The sequence below is a fragment of the Lacerta agilis genome, chromosome 16 (assembly GCF_009819535.1).
Source record: "Lacerta agilis isolate rLacAgi1 chromosome 16, rLacAgi1.pri, whole genome shotgun sequence".
NCBI classification, from domain to species: domain Eukaryota; kingdom Metazoa; phylum Chordata; class Lepidosauria; order Squamata; family Lacertidae; genus Lacerta; species Lacerta agilis.
The window spans coordinates 22,967,842-22,988,550 of record NC_046327.1 but is presented as its reverse complement, the minus strand read 5'-3'; the positions used below and the strand labels follow the sequence as shown (position 1 = coordinate 22,988,550).

Genomic DNA, 20,709 nt, shown 5'->3' with positions numbered 1-20,709 from the left:
ACATACACTTCAGGTTACATACGCTTCAGGTTACATACTCCGCTAACCCAGAAATAATGCTTCAGGATAAGAACAGAAATCGTGCTCTAGTGGCGCAGCGGGAGCGGGAGGTCCCATTAACTAAAGTGGTGCTTCAGGTTAAGAACAGGTTCAGGTTAAGAATGGACCTCCGGAACGAATTAAGTATGTAACCAGAGGTACCACTGTACAGGCACCAGTAAAATGGACATGGTTACATTACAGAAAATTTAGGTCAGGGCCTAATATCCTTGTTCACCAACTGGCAAGACACTGAAGTGAGATTCTAGAACAATTAAAATCAATGAGGGTTTTGCTGTTGATTCCAATAAGATATGTAGCTCGCTTACATCCTGTGTTTATTTTTTTCCCATTGGGTTTTTGAAGAAATGGTCTGTTGTACAACTCTTTAGCTGAGAAATACTAATGCAACAAGACAGTGCTGGCTGGGCCTGATGGAAATTGTAGTCCTGAACATTTGGAAGGCACCAGGATGGGGAAGGCTGGATTGAGCTTGCTATTAGAGCCTTCTGAAATATTGCACTGAGTCTAATGAAGCTGCAAAGTTTTCATGTACAGTGGTACCTCTGGTTACGAACTTAATTCGTTCTGGAGGTCCGTTCTTAACCTAAACCGTTCTTAACCTGAGGTACCACTTTAGCTAATGGGGTCTCCCACTGCCACCGCCGCAGCACACAATTTCTGTTCTCATCCTGGGGCAAAGTTCTTAACCCGAGGTACTACTTCCGGGCTAGCGGAGTCTGCAACCCAAAGTGTTTGTAACCTGAGGTATTTGTAACCTGAGGTACCACTGTATATACAATTAATATCATAAAATAATTAATAGTGTACATTTGTATGGCAAAACAATGCATAAGAAATGCCTTCATGGACTCTCCTGTTTTAATCAGCCATACCTGATCTCAACCCATTTAAGGAAAATAACATTAATTTAATTTAAATTCTTCTCATCAAAGTCAATAGAACCGGGCTCATAAAGTACTTAATAAGAAAGTCACCACTCATCAGTCACCGTGCTTATGAGGAGTACTTTTTATTTTTACAATGGAAAATAGTTGATTTACTACATATCCTTTTGCACTCATTGTCCCTCAGTAGCTGATTTAGAAATCATTTTTATTTATTATATATACCTCTCACTTATTTTATCTTACCTTTCACTACTCCATTGAGCTCAAAACAGCATACAGTACATGGTGCCATTTTCCCTTCTATTTTATCCTCACAACAACTCTATGAGGTAGGTGAGGGAGAGAGTGATTGGCGCAAGGACACCCAGTCAGTTTTATGGCCAAGCAGGGATTTGAATTCTGATTTTCCCACCCAGAGAATGGTCTGGGAGCTTGCAATAAGCTGAACCATGTGAAGTGAAGTGAAGTGAAGTCAAAATTGCTATAAAAAGTATAGCAAGGGCCTGAGGATCAGAAAGAAAGCCACCGAGTGAAAGGACAGTGGTGAGATTTAAACCAGGGACTTGCTCATTAAAAGTCAGCGTTCAAGCCATAACCCTGTGTTACCTAATGCTATTACACTATTTAAACTAATCAGGTTTGGAATAGACCTGCTCTGAGAGCACTTTTTTATTATTAGTTTAAAATGTCACTACTATTTTAAACATGATAGTATACAGTATTCCGCATCAGACTGGCTTCTGGGCCTCAAACAGTACAGCAAAATAAGTGGATCTGGTTGTACGGATTGTGAATTACTAGGTGATTCAAACATAATTCTTATTTTCATCTAATGCTAGGGTAGGTAAATTAGCAAACTTTTATCAAACCAAGTAATGACTAATAATTTCATTTGTGCTGTAAACCACCACCATAAGACAAACTGCACCCATTAATAACTTAACTTATAGTCTGAGGAAACCAAACGTCCCAGAATGCAATGTCCAGTCTTGGGAAGAATCTAGACCCACATTCAGAATGCTGGCATTGTTATTGGGCTAAAATGCATTGGTTATACAGATCCCATCATATTCACAAGCAGTATCAGTTAAACAATCATAGTTAAGATGGCTCAGCAACAAACTATTAAATATAGAAACAATTTGCTGGTGTTGACATCTTTGAAAGGTTTGCCACTGTTGCTATTTATTTTGTGCTAGTGTTTAACTGTTGTAAATTAAGAAATATTGATTCCTAAATGTAGAATCAAGCATATTTTCTGTGCGAGTTCCATACATATACACACACACACACACACATATATATATATATTCACACAGAGTGCTCCAATTACAGTGACATTTTACCAACTGTAATTATTAGTTATGAAAATAATGAGCTATGAAATTCCAATTTATTGTTGACAACTTAAATGACAAAGCTCTGGAACTCAATTCTTAGCTCCATAGCAATGCAAATATATCTAGTGACAAATCTATTCAGAAACAGTAAAACTTTTTAGATGTTCTTTCTGATTGGTGATGAGTTGCTTGTTTATTAGTTTTATTCATTGGCTAATAGAAACAGTAAGCTAAAAGTTAAACTTGGATGTGACTGCCATCGGGGTGGGATGAAGTAGCAAAGATAAAATGTCAGAAAACTGACTGCTGACATCGACACTGGTAATCTTAGAAACTGCACTTAAATAACATTCCTGAGACCATACATATTGGCCTGCTCCGGGATCACAAACAAAAATCTGAAAAATCTCCAGTTGTGCAATCTTGACACTTTGATAGGCTTTTCGTTGAGTTTCCTAACTTGCCTCTTTTAAGAAATATCAACAATATTAGAATGCTTAAGGATCCAGTCCTGAGATTACTTACTCAAGAGTATTTCCATTAAAATTAGCAGAACATCTCTGGCTTGTTTCTTGTCTTTTCACACATGGCAGTATAAAATCAAGACTCCCTCCCTTTAATCCAGTGAACTGACATTTTGTCAAATAGATATAAGACAGAAAAGATCCAGGTCTACTTGTATCTGCTGACCTTCGCTATATCCCACTATTGACTCTGAGGATTTCACACAGAGAATGGAGATACTGAAAGGATTCATATGCACAGAACACTACAAAGAATGTTTAATTTTACTGCAGAATTTTTGTATTTTAATATAAATGGGTCAGGTTTTGCACCCATGGTCAAAAGTTCCTTTTTATGCAGTGAGGTGGAAAGATGTCCTTATAAGGAACCATAATTTACCAAATTTACTTGAGAATTTGGCTCTAGTTAGTGTGAAATTGCACAACTTTCTAAAGAAACTGTATTTGTGCAGCACTAACTACAAATCTTTACGACTGCTTATGAATAGGTTTTTTATATTAAAAAGTCAATGGAAGTACAGAAGTCATAGTAGTGAAAATGAAATTTAAGATATTTATATACTGTTGAAAAATCAGTGATAAAAATTTAAGAGTTCTATCTATGCATGGTTACTCAGAAGTAATCCCCACCATGTGAAATGGGACTTCCACAAAAGCATGAATTGGATTGCAGCTGAAATTACTCAAATGCAACCAAAAACCTTTAACTTTTTCCTAGGTTGGGCAGGTGAAAAAGAAGTGATAAATAACAAAATAACCTATCCAGATTTTATTCAAAGTTACTGGGGAATGGGTGGACGGAGACACAATACAGAATCCGGCAGTACCTTAAAGACTAATATATTATGGTATATGCTTTGTGTGACAAAAGAAAATAGTATCATTAATATGATGGGAAGCAGAGTAATATGGTACATTAACAAACTCTCATTTGCAAGAGCCAATACTTGATTATTATGATCTTAACCAAGTTACGTCAGTTTAATCTACCTGATTATTTTATTTAAAAATTTGGAGCATTATATCATAGCATGTTCAGAATCATTGTGTCCACAAACATACTGTTCCTCTGCCTAGGTCAAGTAGTACTTTGCATGCTGAAACAACAGAAGCTACCCTTTTCTTTTTTTCTTTTTTTTAAGTATTCTGCTGTTGCTACAGATTTAGAGCATCTCCACTGTGAATAGATAGGTTCACTTAAAGTTCAGTAATTAAGATTATTAATCATTACACTGATTTTTATTTATTATATGCAAATTAAATAATTAAATGACTAAAAATGGCTTGATTTTTAAGCGAGCATTTGTTGATTTCAGATGGGTTCCAGTGTGGCTTACTTAGTTCTGCCTCAACTACCGGTATTTACTATTTGAATTGCTAAAACAGAATGTTTCTTAGAAACAAAAAGGGTACCTCTCACTAAATAATAATTTTCCATGGTACTGAGATGACTCACAGATTTGCCAGCATATTTCATAGGAAGCATATAATAAATAGTTCCATAATCAATAACTTCTTAAATATATTCTCAATAATATATTTCTAAAACATTTCCTATATTTGGTTGTTAGATAGATAGATAGATAGATATAGATATGGATTTCTCTGAAATTCTTGTCATCATTGGGTTAACTCCCAAGAATCTGCCTTGTCACAAACTGAACTGTTTTTTAAAACACATTCCAATAACAAACAGCATGGTATTTTCTCTTTAAGAATCAATGAGATTCACTTATCTCCTTTTACCTGCCAAGAATTTTGCTGACACAGCCATGGCTGACCCGTAGTTGCCTGGAAATGTCGCAGGGTCTGACACCTTGATGGGCAAGTTCCACAATCCTTTGGCGGACTACATCAGGGAGTGGTCGACCATTCACAAAAACACCCCCTAACTGATTCACTCCTCCATGTCCTGAAACATATGGGGGGAAACAAAAACAAAAAACAAAAACAAGCAGAGAAAAAAATACATCTTTGTGACTGTTTAGAAGATGCTTACATAAGGCCTGTTTCAGCTTTAGATTCCCATCTACCATCAAGCACTGGGCAAATTCTTAAACAAGAGTTTCAGTTCTCCATTTCTGAAATGATGGCTATGGTTTATTTGCTGAGAGGAGGAGGAACAATGTTATTTACTGAGACCTAATTTGACATTGATAGCAATTTTACACTTGTGTAACTCTAATTACTTCAATAATTACCCAGGATTATGTGGCATGAGAATCAGGCCTCTGATTTGCAAAACCATCTCTCAAAAGTTATTTTTAGGCCAATGCCTGAAATCATCAGGCAATGTAAAATCACTCATGATGCCTAACTGATAGGGTGGATATAAAGGCTGAAAATCCTTAGCACACTCACTTTTAAGTACCATTAAGCTCAATGAGACCTACTTTCTAGTAAAAGTGCTTAGGATCAGGGGTCCTATCTCACTTGGTTGGAAAAGAAGGCCCAAATATTTTCCCATAAGGGGAAAATATGGGCAAAATGAGCAAAATTTATGCAAAGATGAAATTTGCCAAGTATTCACTTTTACTTTGAAAATCACAGTTTAATTATGTATGTCCTCAATATGTATGTATGTCTGTATGTATGGTCAATAACTTCTAGCTGATAGAATGTAGAAGAGCCTCTTTAAATATTAGGAGCCTACAGAGCCTGGCTCAGACAAATTAATAGATTACTCTTTCTCTGTGTGTATTTTCACTACTCTCCTTTAGCAAGGTGAAACATCTATCTGTTGTGAAATGGTTCTCAACTAGATGAATAGCAGCTAACTGGGTAAAATCAATGAGCGCGAAATATAATGGCATGTAGCTAACTGAGAAAATATAATTAACTCCCAAATTGTTAATCATGCAAACTACTTATAATAGAGAAATTGCAATGTTGAAAACAAATAATTGCAATAACCAGCATCATTGGCAACAACTGAGCAAAAGTAATAAGCTAATGTCTCTATTTACAGAGGACTTGAACTGTTCAGAATCAGTTGACAAGGCAAACCGTTTCTGTATTAAACAAACCAGTTACATATATAAAACACTTTTATTTTAAACCCAATAATTCTCCAATTCATAAACTGCTGTCAAACTTTGGTATATGTCAGAACATATGAAAAATCCACAATAACTACTTGATTATTAAAGTAATTTGTGTCAACCAAGCACAGACTCTTACTGTAGCTACTCATCATTTTAAAAACCAAATCTTTTATTTTTCAGCTGACTAGTTATGACTAAATATGTTCTGCCCATTAAATGAAGTTTGGTGAGTCCACTTTTTGCTTTCTTTGTTTTATTGGTGCCTTCATTTTGAGCTTTAAAATACTGTCTGGACCAGGAAGGAAGGAAGGAGCTTTTTAAAAAAATTTAAAGGGTTCAGCTGTTGAAAGAACATGGTTTTCAGTCATTACTTTTTCCCCAGTGGATGTGCTTTAACAATATTAAACATTATTTAATAGATACCGTATATTGTTCACTATGCTGGCTGCATAAGAATCCTCAAAGATTACAAATTGCAAAGTCAAAATTAGGCAAAGGGACTGTGTACTTATAGGTCTTGGTTAGCTATACCTTTGGATGCAATCTCTATTTAAAATCCTGGTTAATATTGCAACAACCAGAAAAGGGGTCAGATTTATCAGTTAACTTAGCCGTATATCCCTGCTCTTAGAAGTTATGTAGTGTAGAGTAGTTCCAGCTTCCCAGCTGAAACAGATAAGAATGCTGAAAGAAAATGAAACCCAGCTGAACTTAACAAACTTGGGAGTACCTGGACTAGTTAGGCAAGGGCAAAAAATGAAGCACTGTAGCCTCCCAAGTCAACAAAGTTGCAACCAGGTGATTACTGTTAGGCCTACTGTAATACATTATCCAAATATAAGGACGATTTATGAGAGGAAAAGAAGGCAGAGACAGAAAAAGAGGAGGGATAACAGAGGGGAGAATTCCTCGCATCCTAGTGTATAAAGGTTCACTAAGGCTATGGAACATTTTAATTCTAATAATCAAGGCTATTGCTCCTGGATGTGCCATTGATGTTTGAAGGTTTAAGCAGCCCAACAGTGCACATGATTGGAGCAAAATCAAAAGATTAATATTCCACCTTTGTAAAATGTTTGCAGGGGTGAGGTAGGTATCACATTTCCTGAATTATGGACCTTGAGTGTATATAATGCTTGGTCCTTATGGAGGGTGGGGCAGGTTAAGGAAATAAACTAAGCAGCTCAATGCTAATGGATAGTAAAATGAGTTAGAAAGTTTAAACAAGTGGATGTTTTAGGAAAACTAACACACACACACACACACACACACACACACACACAGTAGACACAGACAGGGGCACATGATATTCTGCTTCCAAAAATATTACCTTCTTCCCCACCCACAATGGCCAATTTCAAACCTAAAGCCTTTTGGTTTTCATCCAGTACAAAATGAAGGGGAGTAAGAAGGCAGTCAGAGTTTCCATTCCAAAGCTATATGGACTGGGGAGAATGCCAGAAAAAAGATCCTTTCCTACCCAAGGCCTGGATGGGTTGTTTGCTGTTAATCCTGACCGACCTGCACTCTCTTCCTTGGTGGGCTGGATCTGCAGTTGTCCCGTGACATCAAAGTGCAAGCTGGGCTAAGGAAACGACGCACAAGTCATTCCTGAGTCTCTTGCTGGCAGTTAAAGGGGACTACGGATTTATGTCGGTCATCTTACTAGCTGGGGGAAATTTATGGGACGGAAAGGGAATAACTAGTTTAAATGAAAAGAAAACGATCCATCCGTGGGGAAACTGCAGTGTGTGCCTTCCTTATTATCAGGCAGAAATTCTCTATTATCAGATAGAAGTTATCGGTGTTTCAATTTACTTAAATAATAAAAAAGCATTAATTCAGAAAGGAAAAGCGAACTGATGAGACCTTCTTCGTTGCTTCAAGGATCAGCCAAGCACATTAAAACACTCGAGATACAGAAAGAACAGATAGTTCTTTCTCAGAATGTAAGTTAGTTTAGCTCTTGTAAGATATTGTTCGTTGTTCTGCCCAGTATAAGATTGCTTGTATTCTTGGGATAATTGGTCTGCCCAGGAGAAATCAGGTTGCATGGATTTAGTAAAGCTGGAACAAAAAATGTCGGCTATAGAATTAGCTACTCGAAAAACTTTCACAAGGAAGCTAGGTGCGTCTGTGTGTGCGTGTATATGAGAGTGTGTAATGCTATGCACCGGTGTCGCAAGTTCGGCATGAATCTTTCTCATTTTCTGCCCATGTGCTTGCCAGTGATCGGTATTAGATATCTGCATGCAAAACAGGCTGAATTAAGTATGTGTACCCATGGCTAAATGTATTGCTATATAGCTGTGCCTGTGTCCTACGCAGCTGTTTTTATTTATTTAACTGATCATATTTTTATTCCATGTTTCCTTCAAGGACGATAGATAGATAGATAGATAGATAGATAGATAGATAGATAGATAGATAGATAGATAGATAGATAGATAGATTCCTAAACCGCTAAGAAAAGTAGAAAAAATATCTATACATATGCATACAATGAGTCAGTCCGCCTGTTTGGATACAAAGTTTTACAAGACTGGTGAATCGCCAACGCTGGTTCCTAACTAAAGTGTGGGCATGACAGATAACAGAAGGTTATGTGGGGCGAGGGGGTGCATGCATGCGCATCCAATGGGCGCAAACGCATTAGCAATCAATAAACAAACATCTAATACACTACACTATCTATTTCAGTTTCACTGTCACTTGGTTGTTGTTTTAAAAAAAGGTAAGATCACTCATACAGGCCTAGGTGGGGCGTTTTGAAATTCATGTTTTTTTTCTCTTTGGCTATTGCACATGTTTTTATTTTGGTACGTCCAAGCATTAACTCTCTCCGGCATTATCTGGTCCAGTTGGTTATCTGGTCCATTGAAGGGGGGTTCATTTTGATCATATGCATAGCCTGATCTGTAGTCCATCCTCAAAAGTATCCCTTACGTTGATCAACTATTAGCTACACACACACACACACACACACACACACACACACAATAATTGCTTTAATTCCGAATAATTTATTCTATTAATTTTTATTTTCTCAACGCACTCCAGCTTTCCTATGCACACTATAGAGAGCAAGGCTTATTATATATTGCAGATGGGGTGGCAAATATTGATGCAACTGAGATTTTTGGCTTGGGAGCTCTCCATAATTTGAACGAGCCATCACAGAGGAAGTCAGTTGAAACATCAACAACCCCAGATGCCCTTTCTTCCGTCTGCAAAACCTGACTGTGTTTCAATGTGCCTTTAGACGTAAACTAACTGTTGGCGTCGGGAGCGAATGACCGAATAGTGAGTTAAAAGAGAAAAAAACTTTATATGGAAGGAAGTGGCAGCCAAGAGAAGAAGAAAAAGTTTTCTTCATATATGATGGATGGTGAGCTCGGAGAGATTGTCCGGTTTTAATCTCCTCGTTAACCAGAAGTAACTGAAAGGTCTCTTCCCCCAAGCCTGCCCAGCTCTATCATGCTAATTGAAAAGTCAGGTCAACTCAAGCTAATGCATCGAGTATGCGAAACGTGCGATTTAAAACTCCGACTATCAACTAGTTTCATCTATGTAGAAAATATGCACAGTGAATTATGAGTAAGGATGCGAACTACCATAAAGGAAAAGAGAGGAGGAGTCGGAGAAACGGCAAGGTTGTATGCAGGCAGGCAGGCAAGCTCACTCCTCCCTGGTTGTCTGTCCACCTACGAAGGTCTGGTTTTCCCCCCACGGGGTGTGAAGGTTTTCTCCTGCCTGCCTGTGTGTTTTGACCCTGCTGGTGGTTAACGTGAGAAAACGTGTGTTTGCTCCCACCCACCCTCCCGGGACCAAAACATATATCGAGGCTGTTATAAAGACTTCCACTAGCAGCCATCAGATTTGTCCGGAGGGGATTTTGGTGTCTTTTTGCGCACGGCTTTCGAGCCGTTTCTGTGTTTGTATTTCCAGGGAGTTCCCTCATTGAAGAGAATGCTAATAGAGTGCCCAGTGCTGCCATGGTTCGAAGCGGATCTAAAACAGATTCCTAGGAAACAGATTATTCTAGCACTACGGATTTCTTTACAATCAAAGGCTGTGTCTGGTTTAGAAGGCGATTCTTCTGGATGGACAGGGGAGGAAACTGCGAGGGCTCTTTTCCCTTCTGCGCATTTGAACCGAAGTTTCGGCGCCTCTTGCAGAACAAAATACGTTTCCTGGCAGAAAGGAGCGCTCTGGTCTTAATGTCCAGTAAAGATATCAGTAACATTTCCCACCCGCTACTTTGGGAAACGAGAGCAACAACTGGCTTCTTTTTGACGGCGCAGCTTTAATAACATGATCGTGAAGGGACTGGGGTGGTGGGGAAGTACAAGACGCTAGGTGATGGTCCTATCCCCCACCCCCTCCACACTCTCTTTTTCGCGTTTGTTTTCCTTCTTAAATTCCTGAAGAAGTTATCGATTTATCATTATTTAGGTTAATGGAGGAAACCCCTAGTCCCCTGGTAGCTTCCACGCATATGCGCTCTCTCTCTCGCTCTCTTCAAATTAGCACAAAGGCAACTCCAGGAGAGAGAGGGGGAGGGGGAGTAAAGAGAAGACCCCTTTTGATGTTCGTATTTTAAAGTCTCTCTCCTCCGATGCAGAGCTGAGCGGGAGCGCATCAGTAGCCTTAACCTTTCCAATTTCAGCTCTGGAGGTTGTGTTCCTCTACCACTTTTCTCTGTAGGTGACGGTTCTTGTATACTTTCCAAACGAATCTGCAGCCTGCCTGCCCTGCATTGTGCTTTCTACATGCATCCAATGATCTAGTATGAAATTGTTTTATTGGGTAGGGAATGGATGAATAGCTAGATAGATCACATCCATCTCGCCGCCGGATGGATGAATAGATAGATAGATAGATCACATGGATTTTTTCCCCTTTTTTCTAGAAAAGAAAATCCGTCTTGGCTAAAAGGCCCTTGTGCATAAGGGAAATGCGATTAGTTCTACCCTATATTTCCTTGAAATCTCTGGATCTAATCCGGCGTTTAACTCACCATGAGAGAAGATGTCATTTCACATAACATTGTGTTAATGGATAAATCTCCTCTAGCCCTCTCAAGCACAACAAATCTCAAGCAAACACATTACACACGACCTGCTAACTTAAACAGCCAACTTCCAATATTTAAGGCCCTTTAAAACACCCTGTCCTATTCAGTCCTCACATATTTGCCTTTTTAAACTAATTTTCAAGGAAGAACGAATCCTTATACTGCATTTTAAAACTGCTGGTCATTTTTATTTCTAAAACTTGTGTTAAGAAAACATTGCCAACAATACACTACAGACAAAACTTTTTTTTATTTGGGGGGGGGGCGTGTGACTCTTAAATCCAAGTTTGTATTTTATATACGGAATGAGTTTTTATTTAGAAAGGCGTTAAAATAACCTGGTGGTCACTGTCGTTGTGATTATATTTTCTTCTTAAGCGTTTTCTCCCTCCCATGCATAACTGCAGAATAAACAGGGAAGGGGGAAGGCAAGTAGGGCCACCCTGAACTTTGAAAAAGACACACAAAGACAGAGAAAAAGTCAGACACACAAAAACAGAAGTGGATGGAGGAAAGGGGGGAAACATAGTTTAAAAATAATAATAATGAAAACCCTGCTTGTGGAAGGTTCCTATAGGTTAAAAAAAATACTGCAAGGATACAATCCTATGCACGCTTGCCTGAAAGTAAGCCCTATGGAACTCAGTAAGGCTTATTTCTGTGTAGACATGCATAGGAACACTCTGCTGAGTAGATTCGTTATGCAAAAGTAAGCAATTTTGAAATCAAAGCTATCTACCTGCGAGTAAATGCATTTAGGATAGATAGGGATACCTGTTATATTAGAAGCTGCCCTTTTGCTCAAGCTCTAGCATTCGTTTCCTGGTCTAACAGCATTTAATCTGCGTTGGAGACAAAGGTAAGGCTACTCTCTGCTGAATGTATGATTATCACTATTATTATTATTATTATTATTATTATTATTATTTATTAAAAAGTGATGATGATTATAATTATGGTGACGATGCTTTAACAGAACACTACCCAGTCGAAGAGAACCTGTTCTTAAGTTCCTCAGCGCTAGAAGGAGGAGTTAGAGCACATGCTCCAAACCCTCCCACTGAAATCACTTGGACTTCGAAAATGTTTCGCTCTGGCTGGATCGTGTCCTAAAGCAAAAGGGAGAACGTTTTCCATTCATTCCCTACATACTGTGGCCCAAGACGTGTGTTTGTGCATAGAGAGGAGGATGTCCGTGTGGCTCTTTTGTTTTGTTTTGCTTTAACTCCTCTGAAACCACAAAAGGGAACAAACTGGACAGAGGAGGCTGCGAGCAGGGCAAGCGCCCCGCTCCCTCCCTCCCCCTCTGCCCTCGTCCGCTCCTGGCTGCCAAGAGCAGGTCAAATACCGTCGTCGTGCCTCCCTAGCAATGCCCAAAGGCATCCCCGGCCCCGCAGCCCGTTCCTCCTTCCCACACCTCCCAGTTAAACCAATAAACACGGGGCGGCCGCTTCGGGGAGCGGGGCAAAGGCACGGCGGCCAGCTCAATCCTTCTACGCCAGAGAAAGAGAGACAGGGAGAGACAGAGAAAAATGGAACCAGCCGCCTCTACTTACTATGCATCGCTGCAAACGGGTCGTGCTTACAATGTATTTCCATCTGGGCAGCCGATCCACGGAGCTCGAGGCTTTTGTTTTGTTTTGTTTGCTTTCAGATCACCTTAAGCTAAACTCCCTGGGATCACTTTTTGTTTTGTTTTGTCTGGGGCAAGGGTGGTTAGTTTGTTTTTTCGAGTGTAATGGTCAAGTAGAGGGTTGCTCGCAGTAATGTTGTTTGGATACAAATTGGAAACAAAACACCGCGCGACTTCAAAAAGGCAAGAAGATCTCCCTCCGAGCTGAGAGCCCAAGAACCACGGCAATCCTCGTGGAAGTTATTCCTTTGCGGCGGAAGGGGCTTGGGGGGGCTCGTCGGGCGCCGCCGCTGCGGCCGTCGCCCTTCCCCCCTCCCCGCCCCCCGCGTCCCCCTGGCCAGGCTCGGCCGCCTCCGGGCTCCGACGAGGCTCGGGCTTGCGCGGCAGCGGAGGAAGCCTTATTTCTCCCACCTCCAGGAGGAAAAAGCCATGAATCCCGTCCGGTGATTCAGAAGAAGAAAAGAAAGGGGGGAAATGAAGATGAAGAGGAGCTCGGGGGAAGAGTCTCCACACAGGCAGCTGAGTCCAGCGCTTCTTCAAGTCTGAGGTCGTCCAAGGTAGAGAAAGAGAAGCGGGCAGGGACAGGTCAGCTGCCAAGATCCACGAGGGCTACTTTTCAACAGGCATCTCCTTTCTTTTTCACCACCGCGACGAAGGCAAGGGCTACCTCAGGGTGCGGGAAGTGCCCCGGGTCAGTCTTTTGTCTGAGGCGAGGTGGTGCGTTGGGGGCGAGCGGGTCCCCCTTCGTCCTCCTCCTCCGTCTCCTCAGCCGGCAAGCCAAGCTGGAGGTCTCAGCTCCGGCGACGGCTCTGAGGCGATGGGTTCTTTCCCAGAGAGGGCGCGAAGGCTACGGACAGGTGTCTCCCTCGGCGTGTATGTATCTGTGTCTCGCTCGGCGGGCGTCCCAAGTCCTGACGAGAACCGCGCGGCGTCGAGCGGCGGAGAAAATAAGTCCGTTCTTCCCTTCTCCTCTTGTTTCCCCAACCAGGCAGGCGCGAGCGACGACCTCCGTCCGCCGGGCGCCCTCAGAGCCCCAGAAGTTGGCGGGAAGTTGGGCTTGGAGAGGCGCCAGAGGAGGTGAGGAGAAAGCGGCGGCGGCGGCAGCGGCGGCTGGAGCCTGCCAGCGGCATCCCCGCCGCGCGACGAGGAGAGAGAGAGAGAGAGAGAGAGAGAGAAGGAGGGAGGGAGCGAGGGAGGCGGCGTTTTGCTCGCGGCGCGCTTCGCCACCTCACGCGCCCACTTCCGCGCGCGCTTAAAGTTTGCCGCGCTCCTCGGGCGCCCGGCGTCGCGGCTCTCCCATGGCCAAGCGCGCGCGTGCGCTCTCCCGCCTCAGGCTGCGGAGGGAGCTTCCCCCTCTCTCTCTGTCTGGCAAGCGCGAAGGGAGCCGGCTCTAGTTGCGCGCCTGTGTGCTACTGGCGTGTGCGCGCGTATGTCTCCACCTGGCCAGCTCTCGCGGGAGGGTCCCCTCACCCACCCACCCCGCGCGCGCACTCGCTCTCCCTCCCTCGCTCTCTCTCTCCTTCACACACACACACCTGGGCGCTCAAGCTCCAGGCGCCACAGGAAATCTCTCCTCATCCGCTCAGGAGCGCTGGGCTCGCTCGCTCCTCCTCGGCCGGCCGTCGCAGTCCTGCGGCTCTCTTGCTCTCTCTCCCTCAGCGTGTCTCCCCCTCCTCAGCAGAGAAGCGCGCTTCTCGGCGAGAGCAGCTTTCAGGACCCAGTTTCATGTGGACAGCGGCTGCGGGGGGCTTCAGCCTCTGTTGGGAGCCCGAGATGGGGGGGGGGGAGAGGCAGGGAGGGCAAGTGCTGCCGGCCGCTGCCGCCGGGCCGGCCCGTCACTCAGCTCGTCGGCCTCCAATCAGAAAAGTAAAGTTACGGCCCTGCGCGCATTGGCTGCGGGGCTTGGGAGCTCCGAAGGGAGGGGGGGCGAAGCGAACGCGGGGGTGGGGGAGGAGGCGCCTGATTAGTCAGCGGCGGAGCAATCAGCAAGGGCAGCGGGCGGAGCCCCGCGGGGGAGGCGGATTCATTGACAAACTGGAGGGGAAGGAGGGCTGTGTGTGTGTGTTTGCGCGCCCCAAGCGACTGTGGGTCTGTAAGAAACAAGAGGGATGATGAAGGCAACTGCGGGGGGGGGATAAAAAGATAGTGCAGGGGTGCGTATATCAATAGCCTGACTATATGCAGAAGTACTGCCCTCAGTGAGGGCTTACGCTCAAGTAAACGCGTTAGGATTGCAGTCCGTGGAACCCGAACCTCAGAAGTAAATCCCGCTGAATACAAGGGATTCCGTGAAACCCAAATCAATGCATATAAGATTGCTGCTCCCTCGGCTGTCACAAGGCCGGACGCGCAAACACACACACACACACAGTTACACATACACACGAGCTTTTGTTTCGTTCTTCTTTTCTCCAGCAAAAGTGAAATCTCTAGCAAAATGCAGGAGCCGTCACACGCGCGGAAGCAGAGAGTGGGGTCAATGCGGGCTTTGATGTGTTTGAGCTGGGCGGGAGTTGAACTTGGGGTTGCGAAGGGTCTCGACGGGCCTGATCAAAACACAATATGGGAGAGGTGGAAGAGAAAGGGAGGGTGGTCTGCTCATTAAGGCTAGGCAGTGGGCCTGTGCATTTCATTTGTCCCTTTCCTTCCTGTCCCCATTATTCAAGGCTTGTCCTTTTTGTGCGGGAGAAGAAACCTTCCGCCCCGGCTCCCCAACATTGAAAGCTTCCGTTTCCTGGTTCAGGTGGAAACGTGTGATTTTGTGTGTGTGTGTGAGAGAGAAGTGCATCTAAAAATTTTGCTTACATTTGTAAGCCTCTGAAAGGTTTGTTTTCCCCCTTGCTAGCTGCCACGTAGAGCCATTATTTTCAGGAGGTGAAAATTGGCTATCGCAGATAAATCACCGCAGACGGGGCTTCACTTTCCGATCCTCGTCAGGATGCTTCTCTACGGAGTCTCTTTATATGTTCAGACGTCAGCCATCAGGTGTCGTCATGTAGGAGGCTGAGGCGCGCTGCATGTGTGAACCAGGCCTTAGAAAATGTCCCTGTACTTCCTCGTGCCCTGGCATTTGTGTACAGTATAAGAATGTGTTCTGACTGAAAAAACTGCCTGTGCGCAAGGTGTGAGACTTGCAGGATTGCGTTGCGTGTAGTTGAACCCGCGAGAGAGAGCTAAATATCGGTATATACTTATCCGTTTTGACACGTGTGTGTGTGTGTATGAGAGAGAGAGAGAGAGAGAGAGAGAGAGAGAGAGAGAGAGAGCGCCAATTTTTAGGGGCTGAGAGGTCTTCGCGGCCCCCCCATAAAATATTTGAGGGGGCCGGAGCCGGGTCCCTCCCAAGTTGATGGGCATTGCCATTCAAATAGTGTGCGTGAATGTGATCCCCCCCCCATGTTTTATTCAAGTAGGTACCCCTGGAATAAGAGCACGCTTACACGTGTGTTGGAAAATGAAATGTGTTTTGTGTCGCCCCTTTCTTTGAGCTGGGAGATGGAGAGCATCAGCCAAGCATCTGCAAGCCTCTCTCAGCTCCAGCCTTGTGTTCCTTCGGTCCCCATAGATAGAGGGAGCCTCGAGAACGTCCTCTTCAGGCGCGGAGAATGGAGCGAGGTGTGTGGGGAGGAGCTGGGACACTGGTGCTCGGGGAAAGGAACTTGTTTCCTTTCATCAGAGGTTAGGAAAGTTCGCTCCCTTTTGAGGGAGGGTCTTGGGTTCGCCTGGAGACGCCGCTGCCCGCCGGTAATTCCAAGCGCGTCTCCTTCCGTCTCACCACCTGCCAAGTCCGACCTCATCGATTTTGCCATTGAACTCCCATCAACAGCCGGGGAAACCCGTCTCGCAAGAGGCCTCAGGGCTGCCCTAGCCACTGACGCGGGCGGTTGAGGCGGAGGACGCGATCCACTCGTGCCCTGCGCGCAACGAAAGGTCTCCACTAGTCACCCAGTCCTGAACTTGTTCCCTCTCCAGTAGCAAATGAGTCCCACTTGTCACGGTTTGCATTTTAGTAAAACCCCATTAAGATGGGTGTGTGAGCATTTTAAGTCTGTTTTATTTTTAAAACTCTATTGCGATTGTTTTTAAAACTGTCGCTACACAGATTTTATATATATAGATAGATATAGATATATAATCAGAGTGCTCCCTTTTATAAAGCGGGCTTCAAAATGAGAGAAGCGAGATAAGGATCATTAAATATAGGGAGCAAGCGCTCGTTCGCTCGTCTCTTTGGCTTTAGAAATAGCACATGACTCGCCGCCCTAAAGTGACTCGATACGGTCTTTTTTCGCCTGCTTTATTCAGAATTCATGAAATGTACAGTTATTACCGGATATGGTTTCATATGCATGGCAGAACTAAGTAACTATGCTCTTTGTCATTCTACTTTGTGGGGGGAAATAACAAAATAACAAAATAAAAACGCGAGGACTGGATCCCCGTGCATTGTCGGTAATATTTTGAAAATATTCCTATGTGCATAGAAATACAGGCGCGCGCCCCCGAAGCGGGGAACAACGCACAGCCCTGTTAAGGTATATTGTTAAGGGGTTAGGACTTACTGAAACCCCAAAAAAGAAATAAAATGAATTTCTTCTGCATGAACATTGTTAGGATCCGAATGCATCGCCGAAGTTCCACAGAAATTAATGAATGAGACTTGCTTCCAACCAAGTGCAAGTGTTTCCTAGTGAGCTACAGACAAATGGGGATAGCGCCTGATTTTATGCCTGGATATGTGTGACCACACATTCAGACGCATATTTGTTCTGCTGTCATGTATTTACGGTAATATAGTAGGCATAACAGTGTCTGCACCTAAAGCATTGTGCTACACGTGATGGAAAACACACGGAACAATATTGGTCATATGACTCAAGGTGTCATATGACGTGCTTGCGCCTATACAACCTTCATGGCTTTCTATATGTGAATATGCTTATGTCTTGTATAACTGCCATTTTATATTTCCCCTGTTTTCACATAGTATACACACGTACACGCTCAAGGTAGCATAGCATTATCACTGAGATGTAATATAAGTTTTTGTATTAATGGGCGTTTGCACCTAATTAAAGCATCGTAAATGCACACTTAGCAGTGTACTGCGTTTAGTTGAATACATTGTTGCACTCGTATCTGTTAAAGGAGCACAGGTGAATATTTGAGGCCGCAGGCACAGTCGCTCCCAGATTGCACGCCAAAAAAACCAGTTAAGTATCGTTTTTACGTCAATACGACCCATCCTTTGAAATCAGAAGAACCCCACCCCCCTTTGACTCTAGCAGAGCTGGATCTGAATGCCTCTTGCTCAGCTGTAGTCATGTCTGGGAGTTCCTTTAAAAATCCAAAAAAACCCCACACCATCCTCCCAGGATGCCTCTCTTTCTACAGCTGCAGTTAATAGTGTGGCGATTTCGAAACACAGGCTACATTTCTGTGTCTGTCTGAACAAAGAGTTGTTACCAAAGCGTACAATTCACAGTATGTCTTCACAAACAAAAACGTAACGCACACACCTAGCAAAGACGCAAGCATGAAGGATCACTGAAAAACCCTGTGTGAAATGTGGACAGCAAGGCCCCCAAATTGTGCGCACGTTTCGCCACCATGCAGAGGTGTTCCTCCATCTATAGGTTGGCCTATTGAACATGGCGCTCTTGATATCTCGGGATGCTGTGACTGAGCAGCGTTGTATGCGAGGAGGCCTGAGTTTTGACCTTTTTGTGCGGGGAGAGCTCCAAACTTAGCGAAAAGCGGCGGCAGCAAAGGTCAGGAGGCTTTGGCAGAAAGGGACATTCCCAGCAAAGATGTTGTTGCTTCCCCGCCGGCCGGCCCATCCAACGCAAGGATGAAAAAACAGCCCCATTTTCCCAGTTAGCAAGGATGAGCGCGAGAACCTTGCGCGTCCCACCACTAAGAGTCCGCCTGGCAAGGAGCACGCCCAGGATCTAGGGGTGTTGTTTGTGAGGCAGTGGGGAAATTCACTCCTAACGCGAGGCCTTTGAAAGTAGGCCCTGTTCCCCGCTCTCTTTCCAGAGTACTTCCCAGAATTAATCGCCCCACGGTGCGCGCAGAGATCGGTAGCTGAGGGAGATCGAGGGCGCAAGAAGCTGCGATCCTAATCGTCCTGATCTGGAAGTGAATTCCGCGGAAATCGTAAGAGGCGAGTCGCCCCGGGGAGATGCTGAAGTGCAGACGAAATGAGAGCCCATAGGGAGAGGGGTAGAGAGACGAAAGAGGGCGGTGTCAGAAGCCAAAGTTGGTTTATCTGAAGGACAGAACTTCCTCTGGCGAGGCGTCACAAGTGTGGCTTCTTCTTGGCCCCTTGCTGCCAATGGAAATCAGGGCACACGCACACACGCCTATCTCTCTTTCTGATGGTCATCCATCCATCCTCAAGCATCCCCAAGAATGATCAGACCGACAAGAGCTGCTCGAAAAGGTATGCAGATTTAGAGAGTCGACTGGAAGACAGAGAGGATCCTAAGCGCCTCTATTCAGACGTTCCCACGTAGTTCCCAGGTTGCTCTTTAGGACTGCAGCTTAAAATGGTGATAGTGAGAGGACTACTACATTTTCAACACTTTCCCACAAGTTTAATCCCGCCCCGCCCCAACTCCTGCCTGCACATAGAAAACTAGCATATCATGGATAAAGACTTAGTTTAGCTCACCAGTCCTCGGGAGCTGTTGCTGGTTTATTTTTACGCGGGGGCAGGGGTCAACAAAACCATCACCCACCCACCCCTCACCTGCAGTTTGAAGCCCATAATCCGTCCACAAAATTCTCAGTAAATGCCACAAGGTCTATTAATATTATGATGGTGGTGCCCGGATTAATACTAGCAGCAAAAAATGGTGCTAGAACAGTTTAAATCTTAGCCATTCAGATTCACTGGACAGCGGCTGTCCTTAACCACTGTCAATAAACCTGTTTCCCCTCCATTGTGCTGGGAACGGTCTGTGTGTTTTGAAAAGAGTGGTGGAGTTTGTGTGTGCGTAAAGTTCAGAGATGGCTTTGTAGTCCTTAAACCAATTCTTGCTAATTTGTTTTCCGATGGATGTCAGCAGGAGAGGCAAAGCGCCCAGTCCATGGTTAAGACCACAGTTCTGGATGGGCAGGGTAGGAAATGGGGGAGCTGGTGCTCTGGGTGTTTGCTGTTATGCAATACTCTGTATTGTATTTTGATATTTGTTGGAGGCCGCCCAGAGTGGCTGGGGAGACCCGGCCAGATGGACGGGGTATAAATAAATTATTATTATTATTATTATTATTATTATTATTATTATTATTATTATTATTATTATTATTATGCATTATGTTTGCAGAGTGTTCCTCTCTTCAGAAGAAGCACAAGCCAAAGACAATTTTTAGGCAAACTCCACACCCCACTGGTCTGGGTAGGTGTTGTCTCTGAGTAAAGATAGTATATAGGAGTTTGCTCCCTTTTGAGGGAGGCTCTTGGGTTCTCCTGGAATATATGGGAGTTCTATTTCTAATTTTTGTGGTACTGGTGGAGTGTGAGGGGGTATCTTTTGGAGGGATGGATAAGATGCATAGGAAAGATTTGCTTTTGAACCTATCCAAAAGGTCTGACTCCTAGGCTTTTACAAACCAAGCTGCATGTTTTTAAAGAGCTTTTCTGGTGGCTGAAGGTAAACCTAAGGAATAATCACATATGGTCACAAGAAAGACAATTGCCTCACTGTTTAAATAGCCCTCCAACTGTGTGTTTTATCAGGGGTGGGCTTTTCTCACATGTAGCTTTGACCAATTATTTGTTTATTTGAGCTTATGTTTCATTAATAGAGCAAGTCCAGGGATGTAATTTAGAGAGGCGCACACACACCACCTCAAATTTAAGGCCACTTGGCTGTCCTTCCAAATCACTTATATTTCAGGTAAACTGACTCACTAGGCTTCTACTGTGGTTACATTAAATGGGCCTATACCCTATGGCAAAGCCACAAATCCGTTGACTTAAACAAAAGGAGTGTGGGTGATATACTGATATTATGAGGCATTTCAAAATTCACCCCCAAAAATGGTCTTAAAATGTACTTGGATATTTTTTTTCTTTTCAACCATTGGGACTTACTTCTGAGCAGAAGTATTTAATATATTCAATATTGAATATA

The 20,709-nt window shown here is 43.8% G+C and overlaps 1 protein-coding gene across 7 annotated transcripts in view; it reads right to left on the bottom strand.

Moving 5' to 3' along the window:
* PAX5 (paired box 5) overlaps nt 1-20,709 on the bottom strand; it is a 220,220-nt gene that overhangs the window by 187,048 nt on the left and 12,463 nt on the right. For 5 of the 7 annotated variants that reach the window (XM_033173042.1, XM_033173036.1, XM_033173039.1 and 2 more), the window contains exon 2: nt 4,561-4,726. In XM_033173042.1, coding sequence (XP_033028933.1) covers nt 4,561-4,726 — 166 coding nt within the window. Of the gene's footprint in view, nt 1-4,560; nt 4,727-12,491; nt 12,645-20,709 lie in introns of those variants that run through there. The other 2 variants (XM_033173037.1, XM_033173041.1) reach the window with 1 other exon arrangement.